This window comes from Pseudorca crassidens, chromosome 9, assembly GCF_039906515.1.
Source record: "Pseudorca crassidens isolate mPseCra1 chromosome 9, mPseCra1.hap1, whole genome shotgun sequence".
Classification (NCBI taxonomy): Eukaryota; Metazoa; Chordata; class Mammalia; order Artiodactyla; family Delphinidae; genus Pseudorca; species Pseudorca crassidens.
In genome coordinates this window covers 36,371,299-36,390,992 of record NC_090304.1, presented here as the reverse complement: position 1 = coordinate 36,390,992, position 19,694 = coordinate 36,371,299, and the positions used below count along the sequence as shown (strand labels likewise).

The 19,694-nt window shown below is 49.1% G+C and overlaps 1 protein-coding gene across 12 annotated transcripts in view; it reads left to right on the top strand.

Annotated features, from left to right (window-relative positions):
* The window catches only part of NAV2 (neuron navigator 2), a 403,679-nt gene that overhangs the window by 352,260 nt on the left and 31,725 nt on the right, over positions 1-19,694 (top strand). For all 12 annotated transcript variants that reach the window (XR_010946112.1, XM_067749641.1, XM_067749643.1 and 9 more), the window contains 6 exons: positions 3,338-3,361; positions 3,476-3,550; positions 8,358-8,441; positions 8,832-8,943; positions 10,465-10,610; positions 13,360-13,532. Coding sequence is in view for 11 of the 12 variants with exons in the window: in XM_067749641.1 (XP_067605742.1) it covers positions 3,338-3,361; positions 3,476-3,550; positions 8,358-8,441; positions 8,832-8,943; positions 10,465-10,610; positions 13,360-13,532 (614 nt within the window). In the remaining variant the exon portion in view is untranslated. The remainder of the gene's footprint in view (positions 1-3,337; positions 3,362-3,475; positions 3,551-8,357; positions 8,442-8,831; positions 8,944-10,464; positions 10,611-13,359; positions 13,533-19,694) is intronic.

Here is a 19,694-nt window from a genome sequence, read left to right as displayed (position 1 = left end):
AGCTCCTCCACCTGTGAGAACTCAGCTGCAGGAAGCCATCACTTGCAGTTCCTGGCTGCTTCCCCTTCGTGCCAACCACCGGGAGTTCTTACAGCTACAGGCCTCTCTTTCAGTAGCTCTTGTTCTAGGTGTGTGGACCTGAAGTTCGTGTTTTCATGAAATTTGAAATTGTCCTTTCTGAGTTGATACAAATTCACAAATTACCAAAGACCTAATAATAATAATTTTTAATTCCATGTTTATCTGGATAGTAGGAGACCCGAGGCCTATTCATAGTTTTTCCCTTACTGTTTGACTTTGGACAAATTACCTCCTTATTCTGGGGGTCTCCGTTTTGCCCTTGGCCTCAGGGAGCTAGGCCAATTGGTCTCTGAGGTCCCTACAACCTCTGACATTCCACTAGTCAGTGAGTCAAAGGTTCCCATGGACTGTTCTTTATATGTGCCTCCTCTGAGAATGTAAGTTGCTTTTGCAGACTTTTTACAAAATACTCTAACCTTTGAATATTTTCATGATGGAGTGGTATGCTAATTCCAAGGAAAACTGCAAGTCTGGCTAGACTCTGCTACCACCAAGCACTGGTGTGTGGTCCCTTATCTATTATTAGCTCCTTGGTGATGATGAAATTCAGAAACAAATGCTCAGGCGCCTTTGTAAATGAAAAGGTAAATAAGTTCGTATTTGTTGTCTAAAAAGAGATCCTTGGAGTCTCTTAAGTTGCCACGAACCCAGACCAAAGAGTCTGCTTAAGGCCAGAGTGTTTTAAAGGCTCTTATTGGATGATAGTAGGCTTTCTCCCCCCTGAAATCCCTGTAATTCTTAGATATTCAATAATGTTCATTCTGGCTGCAATTTGCCTGTGATTTTAATTCCAAAGGAAAGAAAAGACAGCCTGATGCTAAATAAATGCCATGAAGAGGTCGCGGCCGGCCCTTGGAGTAGAAAAACATTGAAGAGGCCACATGTGGCCTCAGATTGGCTTTCTTGGTTGGTGGGGAGCAACAGTTGAGTTCCCAGGGGAACTGCCTAGTGGAGAGCGGCCCGGAGCTTCTCTCGGAGTTCCCAGATGTACAGAAGAGCAGCAGCAGCTGGGGCAAGATACAAAACACATGATTTCTCCAGGCTGCTGTTGAGAACAGGATTCCAACCCCAGAGACAGGTGGGCACCGAGACAGACAGTGGCAGCCGCCCAAGGAAGGCTGTTGATAGAAGTGTTTAGAAATAGGGCTGGTCCTCCGTGGATGGTTCAGCCTGCTAACAGACCTCCATTCGCCTCCCAAATGTTAGATAGCTGTGACGTTATCACCATTCACTTTTCTCCTTTGGATCAGACTCAGAAGCCAGGGCCTTATTTCTGGAAGGCCTCCAGGAGAATGTCGCTATAGTCAGAGCAGGAGAAAGTGCTGGTTAAGATCATAGGCTCTGGAGCCAGACTACCTTGGATCCAATCCCAGTTCTATCACTTATCAGCTGTCGCCATGAGTAAATTATATCAGTACCTTCTGAAAGGGTTGTTATGAGGATTAAATGAATAATGAATGTCAAGTGCTTGGAACCGTCTCTGGCATATAGTAAGTGTTCAATAAAATGCTACTTATTATTACCAGAACGTAAGCAACATAAGATGTGAGGGACTTGATCATGTTCACAGATGTATCCCAGGTTCTTAAAACAGTGCTTGACACGTAGTTAGAAATCAATAAATATCTGATGGTGGTGGGGATGAATTGATGGACAGGCAGACGGACAGACAAAGAGAGGTGGTTTAATATTATCAGAGAGGGAAGAGTAAGCCCTGAGGACTTCTCCAAACCTTCTCCTGAAAGTGTTTCTTAGATGGGGAGATTGTCCAGCTGTGTGACTTTAGGCAAGATATCTAACCTCTCTGAGCCTCAGATGGAATACAAACCTACTTTGTGGAGTTACTGCAAGGATTAACTGATTTGGCCCCAGTGCACCTAACAATTAGTTACTGCTGTTAGAAGCCAGCCTGGAGGAAGGGCTTTCTGGGGCAGGATCAGGAGTGAGGGCGGTGGGAGCAGCAGGACGTGAAGGGCGGTCAGACAGGAAAGGGCTACCCACCTGTCCCAGCTGTTAGATATCGGGACTGCGGGGCCTAATGAATCATACCCCTCTGCATCCTGAACTAATCGAGAAGTAGAAACCAGATGCTGACTTTTTAAAAGAATGGGTTTATCACTAGTGAAATTGGATTAGGACACACATAGAGGACTCAAGGACAAAATAGGGTCCTTCCTGATTTTCACTCACCTACCTGGCTCCCAAGTCACTGTTCCACCCCAGTGAAGTGCAAATGGTGGGGTGTGGAGAGAAGGGCAGGAACACTTCCAATATTTCCAAGAAAGGGCGTGTTTGCAGAGGCAGTTGGGGAGGGTTGGGGGTTTCTTCATTTATGGACCCCCCATGGGAACCCCAGAAGAGAGAAGGAATAGTTCCCCCTGCTGCAGGTCCCCCCAACCCATGTGGGCTCCCCCTATGGGAAGAGGTAGGTAGCTCGTAGTCTCTGGCCGGCCGACTGCTGTGACACCCCAGACCCAGGGCCCAGCATGGAAGGCTTTGCCGGTAAGAGGGCCTACAGGCTTCGTCTTTACTCCCCAGGGTCACAGGTAACTGGGGGACTAGAGATGGAGCAGCAGGAAGGGACAGGCCACCTTCGTCCTTACAACCTGGGGAGTCACCAGGCTGGCTGACAGGGGTTCCCAGCTCCCCCCCCCCCCCCCCCACTTCAGGAACCTTCCTGACCTGCTGCTTCAGTGCCCTAGGGAGATGAGAGGGAGGGATAAAACGGGGCAGAATTAATCTATGAGCCGTCCTCCCTGCCTCCCAGGTAGGATCGCCAGATTACATACAGAATGCCCAGTTAAATTTGAAATCCAGGTAAACAACGTATCATTTTTTACTATAAGTATGTCCCCAATATTGCATGGGACATACTTAAACTAAAAAAAATTCAAACTTAACTGGGTGTTCTGTTTTTTTATTTGCTAAATCTGGCAACTCTGCCCTAGCGTACCCCCTTCTCATCACAGCTTCTCCCTGTCGTCATCTCCACATGGGGACAGGGGGCTCCTCACAACCAAAACAGGAGCGTATTTTCTAATTCTTTCTCATTTCTTAAAATAATGTGCTGTTCGTATTTGGCCTTTCTGATTGGTCATATTAATTGAACCACTTTATCCAGAAAAGTCCATCAGGAAAGAAACTAATAAATCTTTAAGACTGCTGTAAGTGTCCAAATATGGTACTCCCTGTAGGCAGGATTATACTGTTCTTAGCTCCTCAACTGGTCTAATTTCTTCTCTGTTTTTCTTTACAGCCAGAAGAAAAATGCCAGTCAGAGGTAAGGAAGAGTTGGCTAGTTGGATTTCGTCTTTCGCTATTATCAATTATTTCTCCCAGCTCATCCTGTAAGTAGACTCCCAAAGCAAGTAACTCTGTGCCCTGTCGTCTTTAGATTCGCAAACTACGGCGGGAGCTGGATGCCTCCCAGGAGAAGGTTTCCGCTTTGACCACCCAGCTGACAGCAAATGTGAGTACAGACCCAGGGCGGTAGCCATTGCTACCTCTGAGCATTATAGAAGCAGTGTGGTGTAATAAAAAGGACATAGACTTTAGCATCGTGGGTGTGAGTGTCAGCTCTGACACTTACTGGCATTGTGCTTCGGGCAAATTCTTTAACTTCTGAGCCTGCCTTTGCTCATCTGTGTGTTGGGGAATGATAATGTTTAGCTCTCAGGGGTGTCATGTGATCAGTACCTGAAATAGATTAAGTGCTCAGAAATGTTCATTTCCCTTTCTCTTTCTGAAAATTTTCATGTTAAGAGAAAAAAAAAAAGTCTAAGGCTCCACAGTAAATAGCTGACTGCTCTGTAATGATAATATACACAAGTACGTGTTCAGGAGACACTGCCAACTGGCGTTCAATTCAGCAACCGTTTGAGTGCCAACTATGCCCCGGGTACTGTGGGTTCAACAGCAAAGCAGGCACAATCACTGTCATCTTAGTGTTCTTTGTCTGGTACAGCAGAGAGACAAAACAGTTTTGCTATAACATGATAGCTGTTGTGATAGCAATAAAGGGTGAAGGTTGCGGGAATATATAGGAGGAGCACCTAGATCAGTCTTGGTGGGGCTGGAAGAAGTCAGGAAAGGCTTCCTGGAGAAGGTGACATCTGATGAATGCTGTGTAGGGGAGGATGCATGGGAAGGGCAGCATTCTAACCAAAGAGTAATTCGTGCAAAAGCCCACGGTGCATTTGGAAGCTCTAAATAGCTCAGTGTAATTAGAATCTATGGCTTGGATGTGGGGAAGAGGCTGGGGTGGAGGGGGGAAGGAAGTGGAAAGGAGGGAGGCATCGAAGAAAGGCAAAGGTCAGGCCACATCATGGAGGCTCTCAGCTGTTAGGTGGTTAAGTCAGCTTCCTGACTGTGGTGTGGTTATAGGATGTGAGGGGTCAGAGTAGAGGCAGAGATCTCCTACCCCGTCAGATCAGTCTATAAAGGAGCCCGCAGAGCCGTGAGTTGGCGAGGGCTGAGGCTCAGAAGGCAGAGCCTGAGGTTTTGGAAGGTGCTGAGATGCCTCAGAGGCAGGGCTTCCTGCTTGGGAGCGCACAACCCAGCTTGAGATCACATATCCGTGTGTGTGAGCCTGTCAGAAAGCCACCTGCGTGACTCCCAGCATGCTGTTAAAATGAAAAGCAACTTCAAAAGCTTGTCTTCTTTGGACCAGGGCGGTAATTAATATTTATCTGCAGCTTTTGCCCACATAATTCCTGGCTTGAGCCTGAGTCTACTCAAGGAAACTTTCCATTTCACTTTAAAGTCTGCACATGAAGTACCTAGCACAGTGCTTGACCTTGATTATAGGCTCAATAATTGGTAACTACCCATAACTGTTCATTCTCCTGAGCTCTCTTACATTTCTGGAAATCTTTGGGGTTTTTTTCAAAACCCTAATATACTAGGCTACTGTGTGTTTTTTGTGTTTTTGGGTTTTTTTTTTTGCGGTACGCGGGCCTCTCACTGCTGTGGCCTCTCCCGTTGCGGAGCACAGTCTCTGGACGCGCAGGCTCAGCGGCCATGGCTCACGGGCCCAGCCGCTCCGTGGCATGTGGGATCTTCCCGGACCGGGGCACGAACCCGTGTCCCCTGCACCGGCATGCGGACTCTCAACCACTGCGCCACCAGGGAAGCCCTACTGTGTGTTTTATAATCCTTTATTTTCTTAACTTCTTCCTCCATCGGTAACTCTATCCAAAGAAGATCAGAAATTGATGTTAGATCTGAAATTTGAGGCTTAGAGCCTAGTTAAGACGGCAGAGGTATTCTTCTGTGGGTAGTCTTCATCTCAGTAACCAGATGCGTGCGTTCGAATCCAGCACCTACCCCAGACCCGGTGAGCCAGGGGTCTCCTCGAAACATGTGAGGTTTGACAGCAAGTGATTTGGAGCTACTCCCCTAGTTAAGAATTACAGCTGCCAATGGCTGCCCCTTACTAATGAAAAAATAGTAAGTAATTTACTTATCAGTGAACTTGGATGAATTCCTCCAGTGACCTCATGCTTCCCCAAGGGATCTTACATTGGGCCATTTGGAACTGTCCTCTCTGATCGAGAAGAATGAGATCTCTCACATATTATTATTATTTCAGAAGTACATTTTGCTCTTCACAAAAGCTATTGAATCCAGTATTGTTTTCTTTTTTTTCTTTTCTTTTTTTAAATTAATTAATTTATTTTTGGCTGCGTTGGGTCTTCGTTGCTATGCACAGACTTTGTCTAGTTGCGGTGAGCAGGGGCTACTCTTCGTTGTGGTGCGCAGGCTTCTCATTGCTGTGGCTTCTCTTGTTGCAGAGCACGGGCTCTAGGCGCATGGGCTTCAGTAGTTGTGGCACGTGGGCTCAGTAGTTGTGGCTCACAGGCTCAGTAGTTGTGGCGCACGGGCTTAGTTGCTCCGTGGCATGTGGGATCATCCCGGACCAGGGCTCGAACCTGTGTCCCCTGCATTGGCAGGCGGATTCTTAACCACTGAGCCACCAGGGAAGTCCCAGTATTGTTTTAAAGTAAACATTTAGTCTTGCCACACACTGCCAGCAGTGCTAACGTGTTTTACTGTCTGCCATCTTTCTTGCAGGCCAAGCTGTGTTTGTTTTTCTAGGACAAACTACTCAAAGCCACCTTCTCTGAGTGTTTTTATAGCACTTGTGTTTGTTTTCCTGGGAATACGAGATTGCTGCTTGCTGAGAAGGCTGTTGTGCGGCTCTAAACCAGCCTCCTGGCCCATATTTTCATAATCGAGATCGTGACACAAAGTCAGTCCTTTTGCTCACCAGCAAAATGCAATCCTCTGGTTCTTCAGAGCAAATGTCATTACTTCTTGAGTTGCAAAAACACTCTCTTGATAGCAGTCTTCATGGGGTCAGGTTTTTGCTTTTGTTTTTAACTGAAGAGAAATTTTGAGTGCCCACAAATAGAATCTTGGGGCACTCAAACGAGAATTGAAATAAATGGAAATTCTGTCATTTAAATTTGACCATGTCATTCCTTTGAAATGCAAGGGTAGCAGTCATTCTTTCTCACATCCATGTCCTGGCTTCATTCACTTTGTGAGTGTCTCGAATTGGTTGGCTTTTGTTCTGCCACATTGTCCCCGGCAAACTAAAGCATATCTCTTTATTTTAAAATGCAAAGGCATTTTCTCAATTTTTAATAAAGAGAGAGCATGCAATCAGAAAGAAGCTGGCCAGTCCACTTAACATTTCTATCTCAAGTGCCCTTGCTCCCTGGCCAATGGAAAAGAGACTCAGCACTTGATCCTAGAGATGTCTTATCCTCCATCTCCCTGTTTGATGAAGTCCAGTAACCGAGGCCTCTCACTCACCCGTCACGTCTCTCCTCAGACTGAAATGTCCACTGACCCTGACCCTCCTCACAGCACAGGGTGACGGCTCCCCTCCCACCCTTGTCTTCTTCACTCTGTGCATCAGTCACCTTTTCCTCTAGAAGTTTCCAGAACCATCAGATCTCACTTCTCCCAAGACTCAAGTATCTTGCTGGTCCTTCTGATTCCTCCTGTGACGTTCTGTGTATCGACCCACCCCGCTCCTAGAACCCTTTCTTGATGTCTCCACACCTGTGTTCTCGTAGAATCTTTTGTCACTTTCTCAGTCCCAGACCCCTTCCTTTCCCTGCAGTCTCTAGTCATTCCTGTGTTTTGCAATTCCTTATCAGTTTATAGGTCATTTTCAACTATATTGTTTCATTCAGTGCTCACAATCACCCTGGGAGGAACATAGATATTGCTTCCATTTTATAGATGAAGAAACTGAGGCCAGTAGGATTAGATGAGTTGTCCATTTTTTATTCTTGGTTTTAACAATATTATCAGGATCCTAGGTCAACTAACTAATATTTCACCTGCTGCTCTGTGGAAGAAGGAAAAAGGCTTAGTGTTGGGGGACAGAGTTGCATCTTGCCCTTGAAGAGGGTTTCAGAGAAAGGGGCAGACAGGGAAGCATCACATTTCTCAATTCTATGGTATATATTTTTTCATGTTTTTCACATCTCTGAAAATTGGATGCATATTTCAACTATAATTGGCGGCATTTTGAAAACTGTCTTTGTAAAATGTAAAATAATGGTGTGTCTGATGCTGTCTTCTAACAGGGATACAAAAGTGCAGGGGAGCCCCAGGGAAAGTCATAACTCCAGGGAAAACAGTGGGCAGGTTCTCTAAGGAGGTAGCAGATGGGCCTTTCGGTGGCTTTTTTATTAACCGGGATTATAACAAGCAACATCTGCCAACCACTTTGTTCATTTATCCTACGAACACGCTCAACGTGAGGCTCTACCATGAGCTTGGTGCTTGGGGAACAAGAGGTCATCCTGCCGTGAAGTGGAGACTGGCGTCAATCAGCAATCACAGGAGCGTGTGTGTGTTTGCCTGTGATGTCACAGTGCGGTCCAGTGTGCTTGTGAGAGTGAATACGAGGGAACCAACCCCATCTGGGGGTGTCTTGAAGGCATGCGCTGAGGTCTGTTGAGAAGGATGGGTAAAAATCAGTTAGGGAGGCAGTTGGGAGAAGAGCATTCCAGGCAGCGGGGAGAGCATGCAGAAAGGCCCTAAGGTGGGAAGAAGCACGGGGCGTGAAGGACGTGAAAGTCTAGAGTAACTGGATCCCAGAGAGTGGTGCGAGGTGGAGTTCAAGAGGCTGAAGAAGTCGACGGGTTAACCCACGTGGCTCCATTTGGATTTCTGTCTTTGAGACCTGGCACCCTTCAGGCACTCCTACCTTGCAAGATAATGTAACTGAAGGGAAATGTGTCTTTCCCCTCCAGGCTCACCTTGTGGCGGCCTTTGAACAGAGTCTTGGAAACATGACAATCAGGCTCCAGAGCTTAACCATGACGGCCGAGCAGAAGGTAAAGCAGAAAGAAGGCTTCTTCCCTCCCTGCTTGGAATTAACAACAAACCTAAGAACATTATTCTGTTTTATTCCAGAGAGTTGTATAGATTTTAGTGTGCTTGTTGGACTGTTGGAATTGAATCTAAAAGAATAGGTCTGCTGAGTGAAAATATGACCTAGATGGAGTGGCAGTTAACTGCATCGGCAACGGATCTGAGTCCTATTCCTTCTGCGTTGATGTACCCACATGTGCCTGTTAAAAACTGATTCAACCTAATGTTTGAGACAAAGGTTTCCTGCAACTCCTCCATTCTCTACCCTCCTCTAAGCTGACGCTAAGTTGTACTTCAGCTGAACTCGGTACAAAATGATTTGGGGATGACCACTGTTTTTTTCTATTCCTCAGGATTCAGAACTGAATGAGTTAAGAAAAACCATTGAGCTGCTGAAGAAACAGAACGCAGCTGCCCAGGCGGCCATTAATGGGGTAATTAACACCCCAGAGCTCAACTGCAAAGGTAAAGGGAGAGAAACAGCCTCAGACCAGCGACCTGCCTGCCCTTAGGAACCCTCCCTTGACAATATATGATGCAACCTCCCTGCCCGAGGGTGGGTGTCCATGTCAGTCGGACAGGTCCTAGAAGGCACTTAATCCAGTTGCTTCCAGCCTCTAGGAAAACAGCTATTCCAGCTCATCTTCTTCTCTGATGTATCTCAAAATGGAAAAAAATATATCTCTGTTGGCAAAGTGTCAAAGTATTTCATAGCCTTAACTTCACTAATGCTTTGATATTTACATGGACCTGGGACAGCCTGAAATGGGTTCGTCTCTCATTTGTCCCAGAAAATATTCTAGAAGGATTGCTTTGTCCTTGTGTATCTCACTTGGGTGGTGGGGGGAGATATGGGCATGAGGAGGAGTTACGTCCAGAAAATGATGTTAAGAGAACCGATAGAAAAGTAATGGTGAGAGTTAACATTTATGGAACATTCACCATGTTCTAAGCACTGTGCTCAGTGTGTACCTGATCTCATTGTTCCATTTTCTCTCCACAACACGCTTACTCGTGCAATGCTGGTCCTCCACACTGTACTGAGGGGAGTACTGAATTTTAGAGGCGAGAGTCCCATCCAGAGTGTGAGAAACAGAAATGGGACGAGAACCCAAGTCTGCCCCTGAAACCAGTGCTCTTAAAGACCGGGCTGTCAGGGTCGTTCTGTGATTGTGAGGAACACTGCCTGCAAACTTTATTTTGGTCCCACTACCGTTCTGGGCAGTGTTATTTCTGGTACCACTGTTATCTCAAACGTCAGACCTCCTGGGAAAGCGAGCCTAGAGGTGACGTGGGAAGGATTGGCAAGAGCTGGCCAGGCAGAGCAGAGGGAGAAGAGCATCCCAGGAAGAGAGAATGGCACCTGTAAGGTGGTGAGAGGACATGGGCTTGGCATGTCCAAGGGCATGAAAGAAGGCTGGTGCGGGAGGAGCGGGAAGAGCAAAGGAGGGATGCTCACGACACAGATGACTGTTGCCGCCACTCACAGACGCATTTTAGCTCAAAAGAGTGAGTGTGGGGGGTTCTCTAAGCCTCCCCTGACTTCTGTTTTGTAAAGTGGAGAGAGCCCTCCTTTAATTGACCAAAGAGGGCGTGGCACTCAGCTACACAAGGACCTTAAAACCAGCATCGCAGGGGGCTTCCCTGGTGGCGCAGTGGTTGAGAGTTCGCCTTCAGGGGACACGGGTTCGGGCCCCGGTCCGGGAGGATGCCGCGGAGCGGCTGGGCCCGTGAGCCATGGCCGCTGAGCCTGCGCGTCCGGAGCCTGTGCTCCACGATGGGAGAGGCCACAACAGTGAGAGGCCTGTGTACCGCAAAAAAAAAAAAAATTTTTTAATTAAAAAAAAACCCAGCATTGCAGAACAGAAGGTGATGTCTAATGGGAAATAGCTCCTAGTCCTTGGGTGTGTGGATTTAGGTGTAAATCCTGGGGCAAAGGAAGGGGCTCCAGTCAGCAGCTCCTGATGTCCTGCCTTGGGTCTCCAGGAAATGGTACCTCCCAGTCCGCAGACCTCCGTATCCGCAGACAGCACTCCTCCGACAGCGTCTCCAGCATCAACAGTGCCACCAGTCACTCCAGCGTGGGCAGCAACATAGAGAGTGATTCAAAGAAGAAGAAGAGAAAGAATTGGGTAAGTGTGCATCCAAAGACTCTCGTGGGCACTAGCAGAGTCAGGCTTGGAAACGGTGTGCCCCAGATAAAGCCCAGGCTAGCTCTTAACTTCACGACATAGGCCTTTGGGAGTCGATCCAGAGAAGTGGCTTGTGGACAGGTTTCTACTTAAATCAGTGTGGTGCTCAGTCAAACCCTAGGATTTATGAAATAACTACCTCTTTGTAGTTTCTCTGTTTCATGAGACTACGTGACGCACTCATCTTTCATTTCATATGTGTCATTTCTTCCTAGTCATATGCTGGCCACAGAGTTCCAGTTACTAGAGCAAAGTTACTCTTAAGTGGTTTTTTCCTTAGTTCCAAAGTAGTTTCTGGAATATGTATCACTAGTTATCCCATCATTAATCGTAGTCCTTATCTATTTATTTACATAATTGCCTATGATAGCATTAAATCGCCCACCCTTGTCTTTGAAATGTTTTTGACCATTTGCTGTAAGTAAAAGCTTCATAATGTAGTTGTTAGCAGTTAGTGAGTGGTTCTAAATTGGCGGGGGGTGGGGGATCATACCTCAAAATAGCAAATATAATAGAACCAGTGTCCAATGCAGTGTTTTTCCATGTTTCCATAATCCCATCGAGCTACTTGGCCTTCTGTACAGTGGCCTCTTGAACAGTTTTTCCCATTCTTCTTGGGAAATTCCACTCCCCTCTCCCCACCCAGTTTTTAGTTCTGCTGTCAGGGCTGTGACAGTCAGTTCTGACAGACGTTTGCTGCCCGCCGACTTCAGTGCAGGGACACCCCAGGTTGATCTGAAGTTGGCCAGGACTCACAAGGCCCATTTGTCCATGCTGACAGCATCGTGTTTTCACAGTAGCTTCATCGTCCTCATTCATTCCATGCACTTCCCCCTCATCTTGTGTTATCTTGGATGGGTGGCGAGGTCTCCTGATGGAGGAGTCGAGGATTTCGTCATTTTGCTTATTGATGGCTCGCATCGGAGGCAAGCCGAAAGGCCAGTTCAGTGTGGTCCTCTCATTGTTCCGATGAAATTTTTCCTTATGTTACTAATGGCTTTTAGTCAACTCATTTGCTGTGACTTAAACCAACAGAATTAACTCATGTTTCTAATGTGCTGTTGATAAATACGGTCTGATTTAATTATCAAAGTGATGAGAATTATTTTCTATGAAAAATCATGATTATCCATTTTCTTTAATTCAGGAAATAAAACTTGTTTATTTTAAGACAACTCTTGGTCACCGGTGCAATTGGGGAGGATGGGTAATTGGCAGCCTCAGGGAATCCCAGAGCTTGCTTTTGTCTAATCTTTATCATCTGCTCTAACACCGAGCGTTTTACCAGAGGTTGAGGTCAAGGATTTAGGTTGATGTATACCAGATCCTTCTCTTTCTATGACTACTCTCTGGAAATACGGCCATAAGTAGGAAATGGGAGAGAAATGGGATCCAGACTCGCCCACAAGCTGGACATGCAGATTGTTATGGGTGAAACTTTGATGGGAGACAATTCCCATTATTTCAGAATGGCCCATCTTCTGAATTTCACAATGGCTAAGAAAATGTCCAGAATACGTTTTCAGTAGGAGAAAAAAGACTTTAGAAAAAGGAAATTACTTTTTAAGAGACATTTTTCAAAATGAAACTTTATTTTTTGGCCTAGAAAAATACAAGCTTATCATGGCTTTCAGAGCAGACCTCGCACTTTAAATTCTTTATGTTCTCCCTAGAATTTTCAGATCCATCTCATGGTTTGGGGTATCTGTGATATACCAGTTCCTTTTCCCCAATATGATTAATACATTTCTTTAAAATATCATTTTTTTGAGCAAGAAGCGAGACAGCTAATTTTCTGCTTTTATCATATTACGTGTATAGAAGGACTGCAGCAGCTCCTGAGTGTACATATCAAAGAGCTATGCAGCCATGTTGGGACCAGTGCAGCAAAGAAGCTACCCTTGCTAAGAAAAGAAGACATGCCCAAAAAAAATAATAATAATAATAAGGCTTAGAGATGACTGATAAAAGGCCGGAAAAGAGTGAGGAGTATAGGAAGGTGGGACAGTCATTTCAACCAGACAGAGAAGCTTGCAGAGCTCGGATTATAGGGGCCTCCAGACTCTCTCTTCCTCTCCTTCCATAATAGAGGAGGATGCCCTTAATGCTTTGAAAGATTCTTGATCCTACCGGAAACCTCCTCTCTGTATGGTGTTTATGATTAGCCATGTCATGTCTGAAAAGTCCGAAGCTTTCCCTGTCACTGGCTTTCTCTGTTAAAAATTGTCTTTTTTCCTTCCCCTTCCCCATTTTTGCTTGCGTTTTCTCTGGCAGGTCAATGAGGTAAGCAAGACCAACGTGAATATCAGATACCAAGCTAACCCATCCATTGATATGACTAACCTCATCTGCATCCGTCACCGTGTCTGAGCACCCCGCTTTGTTGCTGTGTCACCTCCTCCTCTCGACACCCATCTGCTGAGCCAGGCTCTGTCCTGCTGTTGGCATCTAGTCTTGAGCCAAGAGTAGGCATGGAATGTTATCCACAGGTCCAGTCCCCTGAGCTGTCAACACCAGATAACTCTTCTTCCCTTAATGCACTGATCTGAGAGAGCTGTTGGGAACCTTTTTCATTGCTGGGGGGAAAGCGTGGGAGAAGTAATTTGCTGTTCACTCTGCATGTCTCCGTTTTGCCGAGGCCTAAGGGGTGGTCTCAGCTCCTGCCAGGCTGACGGTCTTGTGTATTCAGTTACGCAGCTCCTTCAAGCAAGCCTTCGGGAAGAAGAAGTCCCCCAAGTCGGCATCCTCTCATTCAGACATTGAGGAGATGACGGATTCTTCTCTGCCTTCCTCACCAAAGTTACCACACAATGGTCCCATGGGCTCCACTCCCCTGCTGAGGAACTCTCACTCCAATTCTCTGTAAGTCTTTGTCTGCCGGGGTCACTCGGGTCAGACGGCAGCTTTGGCCCCTGGGAACCCTCTCCAGCAGGAATGGCTGGAGTCCTGCTACGTTCCTTGGGGTCCTTTGTGTCTTGCATTCATAAGACCGTGCATATTCTTTCGGTGTTTTAGGACCAGAGAGTTTAAAAGAGAAAGGAAACGAGTTTCTGTTCTGCTGGCATCGGTGTGCATAATTAGCTGGCTGGGGGCTTCCCTGGTGGCGCAGTGGTTGAGAGTCCGCCTGCCGATGCAGGGGACGTGGGTTCGTGCCCCGGTCCGGGAGGATCCCGCGTGCCGCGGAGCGGCTGGGCCTGTGAGCCACGGCCGCTGAGCCTGCGCGTCTGGAGCCTGTGCTCCGCAGCGGGAGAGGCCACAACAGTGAGAGGCCCGCGTACTGCAAATAATTAATTAATTAGTAATTAGCTGGCTGATCTTGGGCAAACGGCTTAACCTCTCTTTGTTTCCATTTCTTTGTCAAATTGGGATAATGGTTGTCTCCTTATCCTATCCTAAGGATTGAACAAGATAAGTGGATGTGAAGAGCACAACAGCCATTGTGCTCTGACAGGGAGATGATGGTATAAGTGTTGGCAGTTTGGGCTGAAATTCTGGTTCACTTGGGTGACGGGGCTTAGAGAGATTATACTTTTCTTCTTTGATCGACATTTAGTGTTGACTCTTTCTCTGAGGTCAGCACTCAGAAATAAGACTTTAAAAAAACAGAGCAATTCAGTGACGATTCTCTTTCCCAAAGGGCTCTGTATTTCGTCGAGTGACTCATCACCATGAACTCTCCCAGTCGACTGTAAATGAGTCAGTTTGTACAGAGCCCTTTGGGAACACAGCTGGGTGAGTGAGACGGGCAGTTGCTCCCTTGGCCTTGGCTCAGGTGCTGTTGCCCTTGGCAGGGGGTACACAGAAGGGAAGAGTCATCTCCTCTTGCCCAGCCAACCTCCCGTGCTTTCCACCGAGCACCCATTGAGCACTGTTCCATCAGGGCCCCATCTCAAAACATGAGGCCGAGAATCTATAAAGAGGTCAGGAGTGGCTTGAGACAGACAGGCGGGGACCCAGGTGTCTGTTCAGAAGGTGGCACAGCTGACTCCCTGCAGCAGTGAAAAGGATTGCCCCTGCAATAGGGCAATCAGAGCTAGGGCTGAGTTCCATCAGAGCCCTTGGCATAACCAGGCGAGGAGCGAAAGAGGAACCAGAGCTCAGGTGGTCTGCAAAGGCAGTTTCTGCGAGATAAGACAGTGCCTGGGGAAAGAGGACCGCTGTGGCCGGGGTCAGAACAGCCAGCGAGCTAGGGTTGGACAAGGGGGTGGGGGTAGTGGTAGACACCGCAGTTTCTTCACTGGTGAAAATGGGATCTGCTGGGCTTCCCTTGTGGCGCAGTGGTTGAGAGTCCGCCTGCCGATGCAGGGGACGCGGGTTCATGCCCCAGTCCGGGAAGATCCCACATGCCACGGAGCGGCTGGGCCCGTGAGCCATGGTCGCTGAGCCTGCGCGTCCGGAGCCTGTGCTCCACAACGGGAGAGGCCACAACAGTGAGAGGCCCGCGTACAGCAAAAAAAAAAAAAAAAAAAAAATGGGATCTGCTTCACTGGGTGCTCGTGAGGGCCGGCTCAGATCCCGTGCGTGCAGGGCAACCTCCTTCCGATCTCAGGAGGTCAGGTCTGGCTCCATCCCCAGGTCCATTCCGCCACTCAGCCCACCCGCAGAAGACAGCGGCCTGCACCAGCGTCCCCAAAGCCAGCTCACCAGATGGGTGCAGGGAACGCCGGCGAGAGGGTGGGCCAGGCCTTTGTAGCACGTCGCCTGCCCGGACTGCACACAAGACAGGCAGTGCAAGCAGGGGACAGAGCATAGAGCCCTGACTTTTTTATGAACCCACCTACCAGTGAAGCATGGCCTTCTCAGGGTGTCTGCTTTACTTAGGTCAGCAGCTCCTCCTCTCTCGGGGAGCACCCTGGTAAGAGGGAGGCTGTGCGGACGGGCATGTCCATTCTGGGCAAGGGTGAAACCCCGAGCTGGGGGGTGGAGAGGAGTGCTGAGCGCTGGAGTGCGGTGCCCGCCTGAGGCCCCGTGTGCTGGTGTGAGGGTTAGACCGGTGTTCAGGAGCCTGAGTCCTGTTTGACCTGAAGAGTGCCCAAGAGGTAAATAAAGGACAAGCTGCCCGTGACTCACCTGTCATCATCCCAGAGCATCTCAATCCAGTGGTTCGTTTCCCGGCCAGGAGAAAAAGGAACTCTTCATCTGTTCTTTATGTATCGGTATAAACTTCTCATATGCCAGCCTGTGTGAGCAGGACACTACCCAAGACGGTTCTGGAGAGACCAAAGAGAATATTAACCACCCCTGGGGATTAGGGACTACGGGGACGTGACACGGTAGAGCTGCATCTCCTGGCATCTGCTCCGTGCCAGGCGCTGTTCTTGGCTCCGGTGACAGTGTATGAGACAATCACGTCCCAACTCCGGTGTAGACCCTGTATGTCAGGGGGAGAGACGGGCATTAAGCACAGACATCTGGATAAACTAGAAGAATCAGATAGTGCCAAGGGTTCATGCTGGGAACGGAAACAGTGTGTTGGGATACAGAGTACCTTGGTAGCAACTGCAGACAGGGGTCCAGAAAGGCCCCTCTGAGGAGATGATGTTTCAGCCGAGATCTGTGTGCCAGGAAGAACCCCTGGTTAGTTCTCTTTGGTAACACTAGCTGCTGTGACAAACTCAGTCGCAAAGGTCAGCGCCTTTACCTGCGACTGTCGGTCTCTGCTTCCTTCCAGACCCAACACAGATAACCCTCATGGGCAGGCGGCCTGCCGTGTGGTGATGCCGGCACCGAGGCTCCCTCTGTGCCGCGGGCCCGTGTCCTCTGCTGAGTGTCCAGCCAGCAAGCGGGGAGGGGAGAGAGTGTGGAGGCCCTGCAGGCGTGTGTCGTGGACCAGGCCTCTTCCCACCGTCCACTGAGCAGGGCTTCCGACCTTGGCGGGAAGACGTGACATGAGTGTGCCCGGGAGGGGAAGGAGGTGGGCCATCGTAAACCCGTGGCCGACTCTGCCTGCCAGCAAGCAGGGCAGCCCTCCCGACAGAACCCAGAAGCAGGCCCGGTGTGTCTGAGAAAGGGGAGGCTAGCCAGCCTGGCTGCCGCGTCACGGGCGCGTGAGAAAGTGGAGGGAAGGAAGGCCGGCCATGCAGAGGCGGCGCCCAGGCCATGTGAGGCTTTGAAGCCAAGGTGAACTTGTAGCTGATGTCCTGTGTGAGAAGTAGGCTTTGGAGAGTTTTCAGCAGGAACGTGAGATCATCTGAATTAGCTTCACAAAGGTGGGAGTCTCCGTTCAGGGGGTCAGGGACATAGTGGGGCAGGAGTGGAGGAGGGAGACCATGGAAGAGGCTGACGGCCACTCTCTCCACCAGCTGCTCTGGCCCATTTCCTGTTCTTTGAACTGGCCACTCACACCCCCACCTCCCCGGGCCTTTTGCCCTTTCTGTGCCCTCTGCCTGGTGTGCTCCTCCCCAGAGATCCACTTCCTCCAGGCCTCTGCTCAGTGTTACTACCCCATCCGTAAGGCCTGGCCTAGGCACCTTGCCTAAAACACGCCACCACCAGCCAGCACTCCCAACAGCCCCCTTCCCGTTTTATTTTTCACCACTGCAAATATCGCCACCTGCCGTGGAGCTTTTCCTTGGTTATTTTTTCTTTGCCCCCGCCCCCCAGTCTACAGCTGAACTCCATGGAGGTAGGTGGTCTGTTTCACGGGCATTCAGATATTAGGTGGAATGAGTGATTGATGCTAATGATGAGTTCCGGATGGACTTGGGATATATTCTGGAAGGAAAGTTGAGGGCACGTGGTGATGTGGATTGTGAGGGAAGGAGAAGAGTCCTTGAATATTCCTAGACCTGCCACTTGAAGACTTCGGTGTGTGGCGACGTTGTTTCTGGCATGAGTGGGAGACACACTCCATGAGTGGGGCCAGGTGGGGATCAGCGGCTCTGGTTTGACCGTGCGAAGTTTGAGATGCCCAGGAGACATCCCTGTCGAGATGCCAGCCAGCCTGGAGTTCCTGGAGGTGGAGGTTTGGGAGATGTGGCCTCAGTGGTGGTTTCGAAAGCTGGGAAGCTGGAGGGATTCTCCAAGGGGTCGAATGGAGATGGCGAAGAGGCAGAGGGGCAAGGACTGAGCTCTGGGGCTCTCTCATATCTGAGGTTCAGGAAGAGGAAGTAGAGCAGCCAGCGAGGTGGGTGGAAACCCAGAAGCAGAGAGAAGAAACTGTTTGGAGGCGGGAGTAGTCACTGGGCCAGACGCTGCCGGGTGGCCAAGCAGCGATACATTCAGCCTACGGGGCTCCCGGAGCCTGTAGCAGGAGCGCTCCCCCAAACCACTTTCCCCATAGGGACCGGGCGGGCAGGCGGGCCCACCCTTTGGCTCGGCAGCGCTTTCCTGACATTCCACAGCATCATGCACACTAGAGATGTTTGCTTTGGGTCTGATTTTCCAAAGCGTGGGCAGAGAGCAAATGCTTCCTTCCAGCCTTGAAGGGTTTGTAAGAATGTGCAGATCTAGACGCGAGAGGGCGTTCAAAGAAGAAACCAAAGGCAGAGGAGTCGGGGCTCAGAAAAGTTCCTACCCCGTGGGCGGAAGGCAGCGTTTCCCACACTAGGGTGTGTAAAGTTAGGTATGCCCCCAGCCCTGCCTCCTGGGCATGACGGCAGGAATATGCTGGAATTAAGTGTTAGGGGCTGAGTAGGAAAAATTAACATCAGGTTGCTTCAGTAAGTGGTCCATAGAGGGGACCAGTGTGTGTCCATCCATGCCTACTGGATGAAGTCCAGGAGATTGCACCCTGGAGTTAAGCAGACCCATCAGACTTGTTACTGATTCTCACTTTTTTTTTTTTTTTTTTTGCGGTACGCGGGCCTCTCACTGCTGTGGCCTCTCCCGCCGCGGAGCACATGCTCCGGGCGCACAGGCTTAGCGGCCATGGCTCATGGGGCCCAGCTGCTCCGCGGCATCTTCCCGGACCGGGGCACGAACCCGTGTCCCCTGCATCGGCAGGCGGACTCTCGACCACTGCGCCACCAGGGAAGCCCTGATTCTCACATTTTTAATGGGCATGTCAATTTCTTTCTGTCTCAGCCTCCCCGTTTTTAAAATGGAGATGATTGTAGTGTCTCTTCCCGAAAGTTAGTAGTGTACGTAGTGCGTTAAATAATATGCTACAGATGCCTGACACAGTGGTCTATGTATTCAGTCAACATTATGTGCCGATCAGTGTGATCAGTTACTACAGATGAGGCAGAGAAGAACCCTGGTCCCAGGGGAGCCAGGGGCCACGCAGGGAGTGATTATCAGTGACTCGGCAGAGCCAAGGGAGAAGGTTCTGTCCTGGGCAGTAGGCCCAGGGGGACTAACTCTTAGCCGGGGCTTGTTTTCAACATCACCTCTGTTGTAGGCCACCCCTCCTGTGCGGCCTCGCTGTGCTGTGCTTCTGAGAACTGGCCGATCTGTGGGGGACACGGGAGGGCCTTGGACTCCCAGCAGACTTTCTTCCTTTTAGTTCGCTTCCCTTTGTAAAGTCATTGTTTGGCCAAGCTTCACAAAGTAACCCATGTGATAAATTCCACAAAGTGGGTGCGGAGGAGATGTTGTCTCTCTTGCTGAGAAAGCTTTCTGGGGAAAAAGCACAGGCCACGTGAAGGAGACTGGAGCAAAGCGCCTTGCCGTGTGACAGACAGACAGACAGGGTGGACTAAAGCTGATTGTTCTCTGCAGTGAACTGGCATCTTCGAGGTCTATGCAGGACATGGTTTGGCTAAGACCAGAATGTCACAGTGGAATTTTGTGCAGACTTTACACTCCATTTAAACCCAGAAACCATAGTCCTTCCCCAAGAAAGAACCAGTTTTTGCAAGTTCCCCTCGAAAACCTCCCAAACCAGAGAAAGTATGACTGTATAGTTAAACCCTACAAACCACAGGCTATCCAAAGCACAGAGAGCTGGGGGGTTGGCGGGGGCAGAGGAGGATCTGATTTCTAAAGACATTACTGTCTCTCTAGCCCTTTTAGTCCCAAATCTGTTGGCCTCAGTTTCTCATAGGTATGAAATGGGAATAATTATAAGATTTTTCAAGGGTC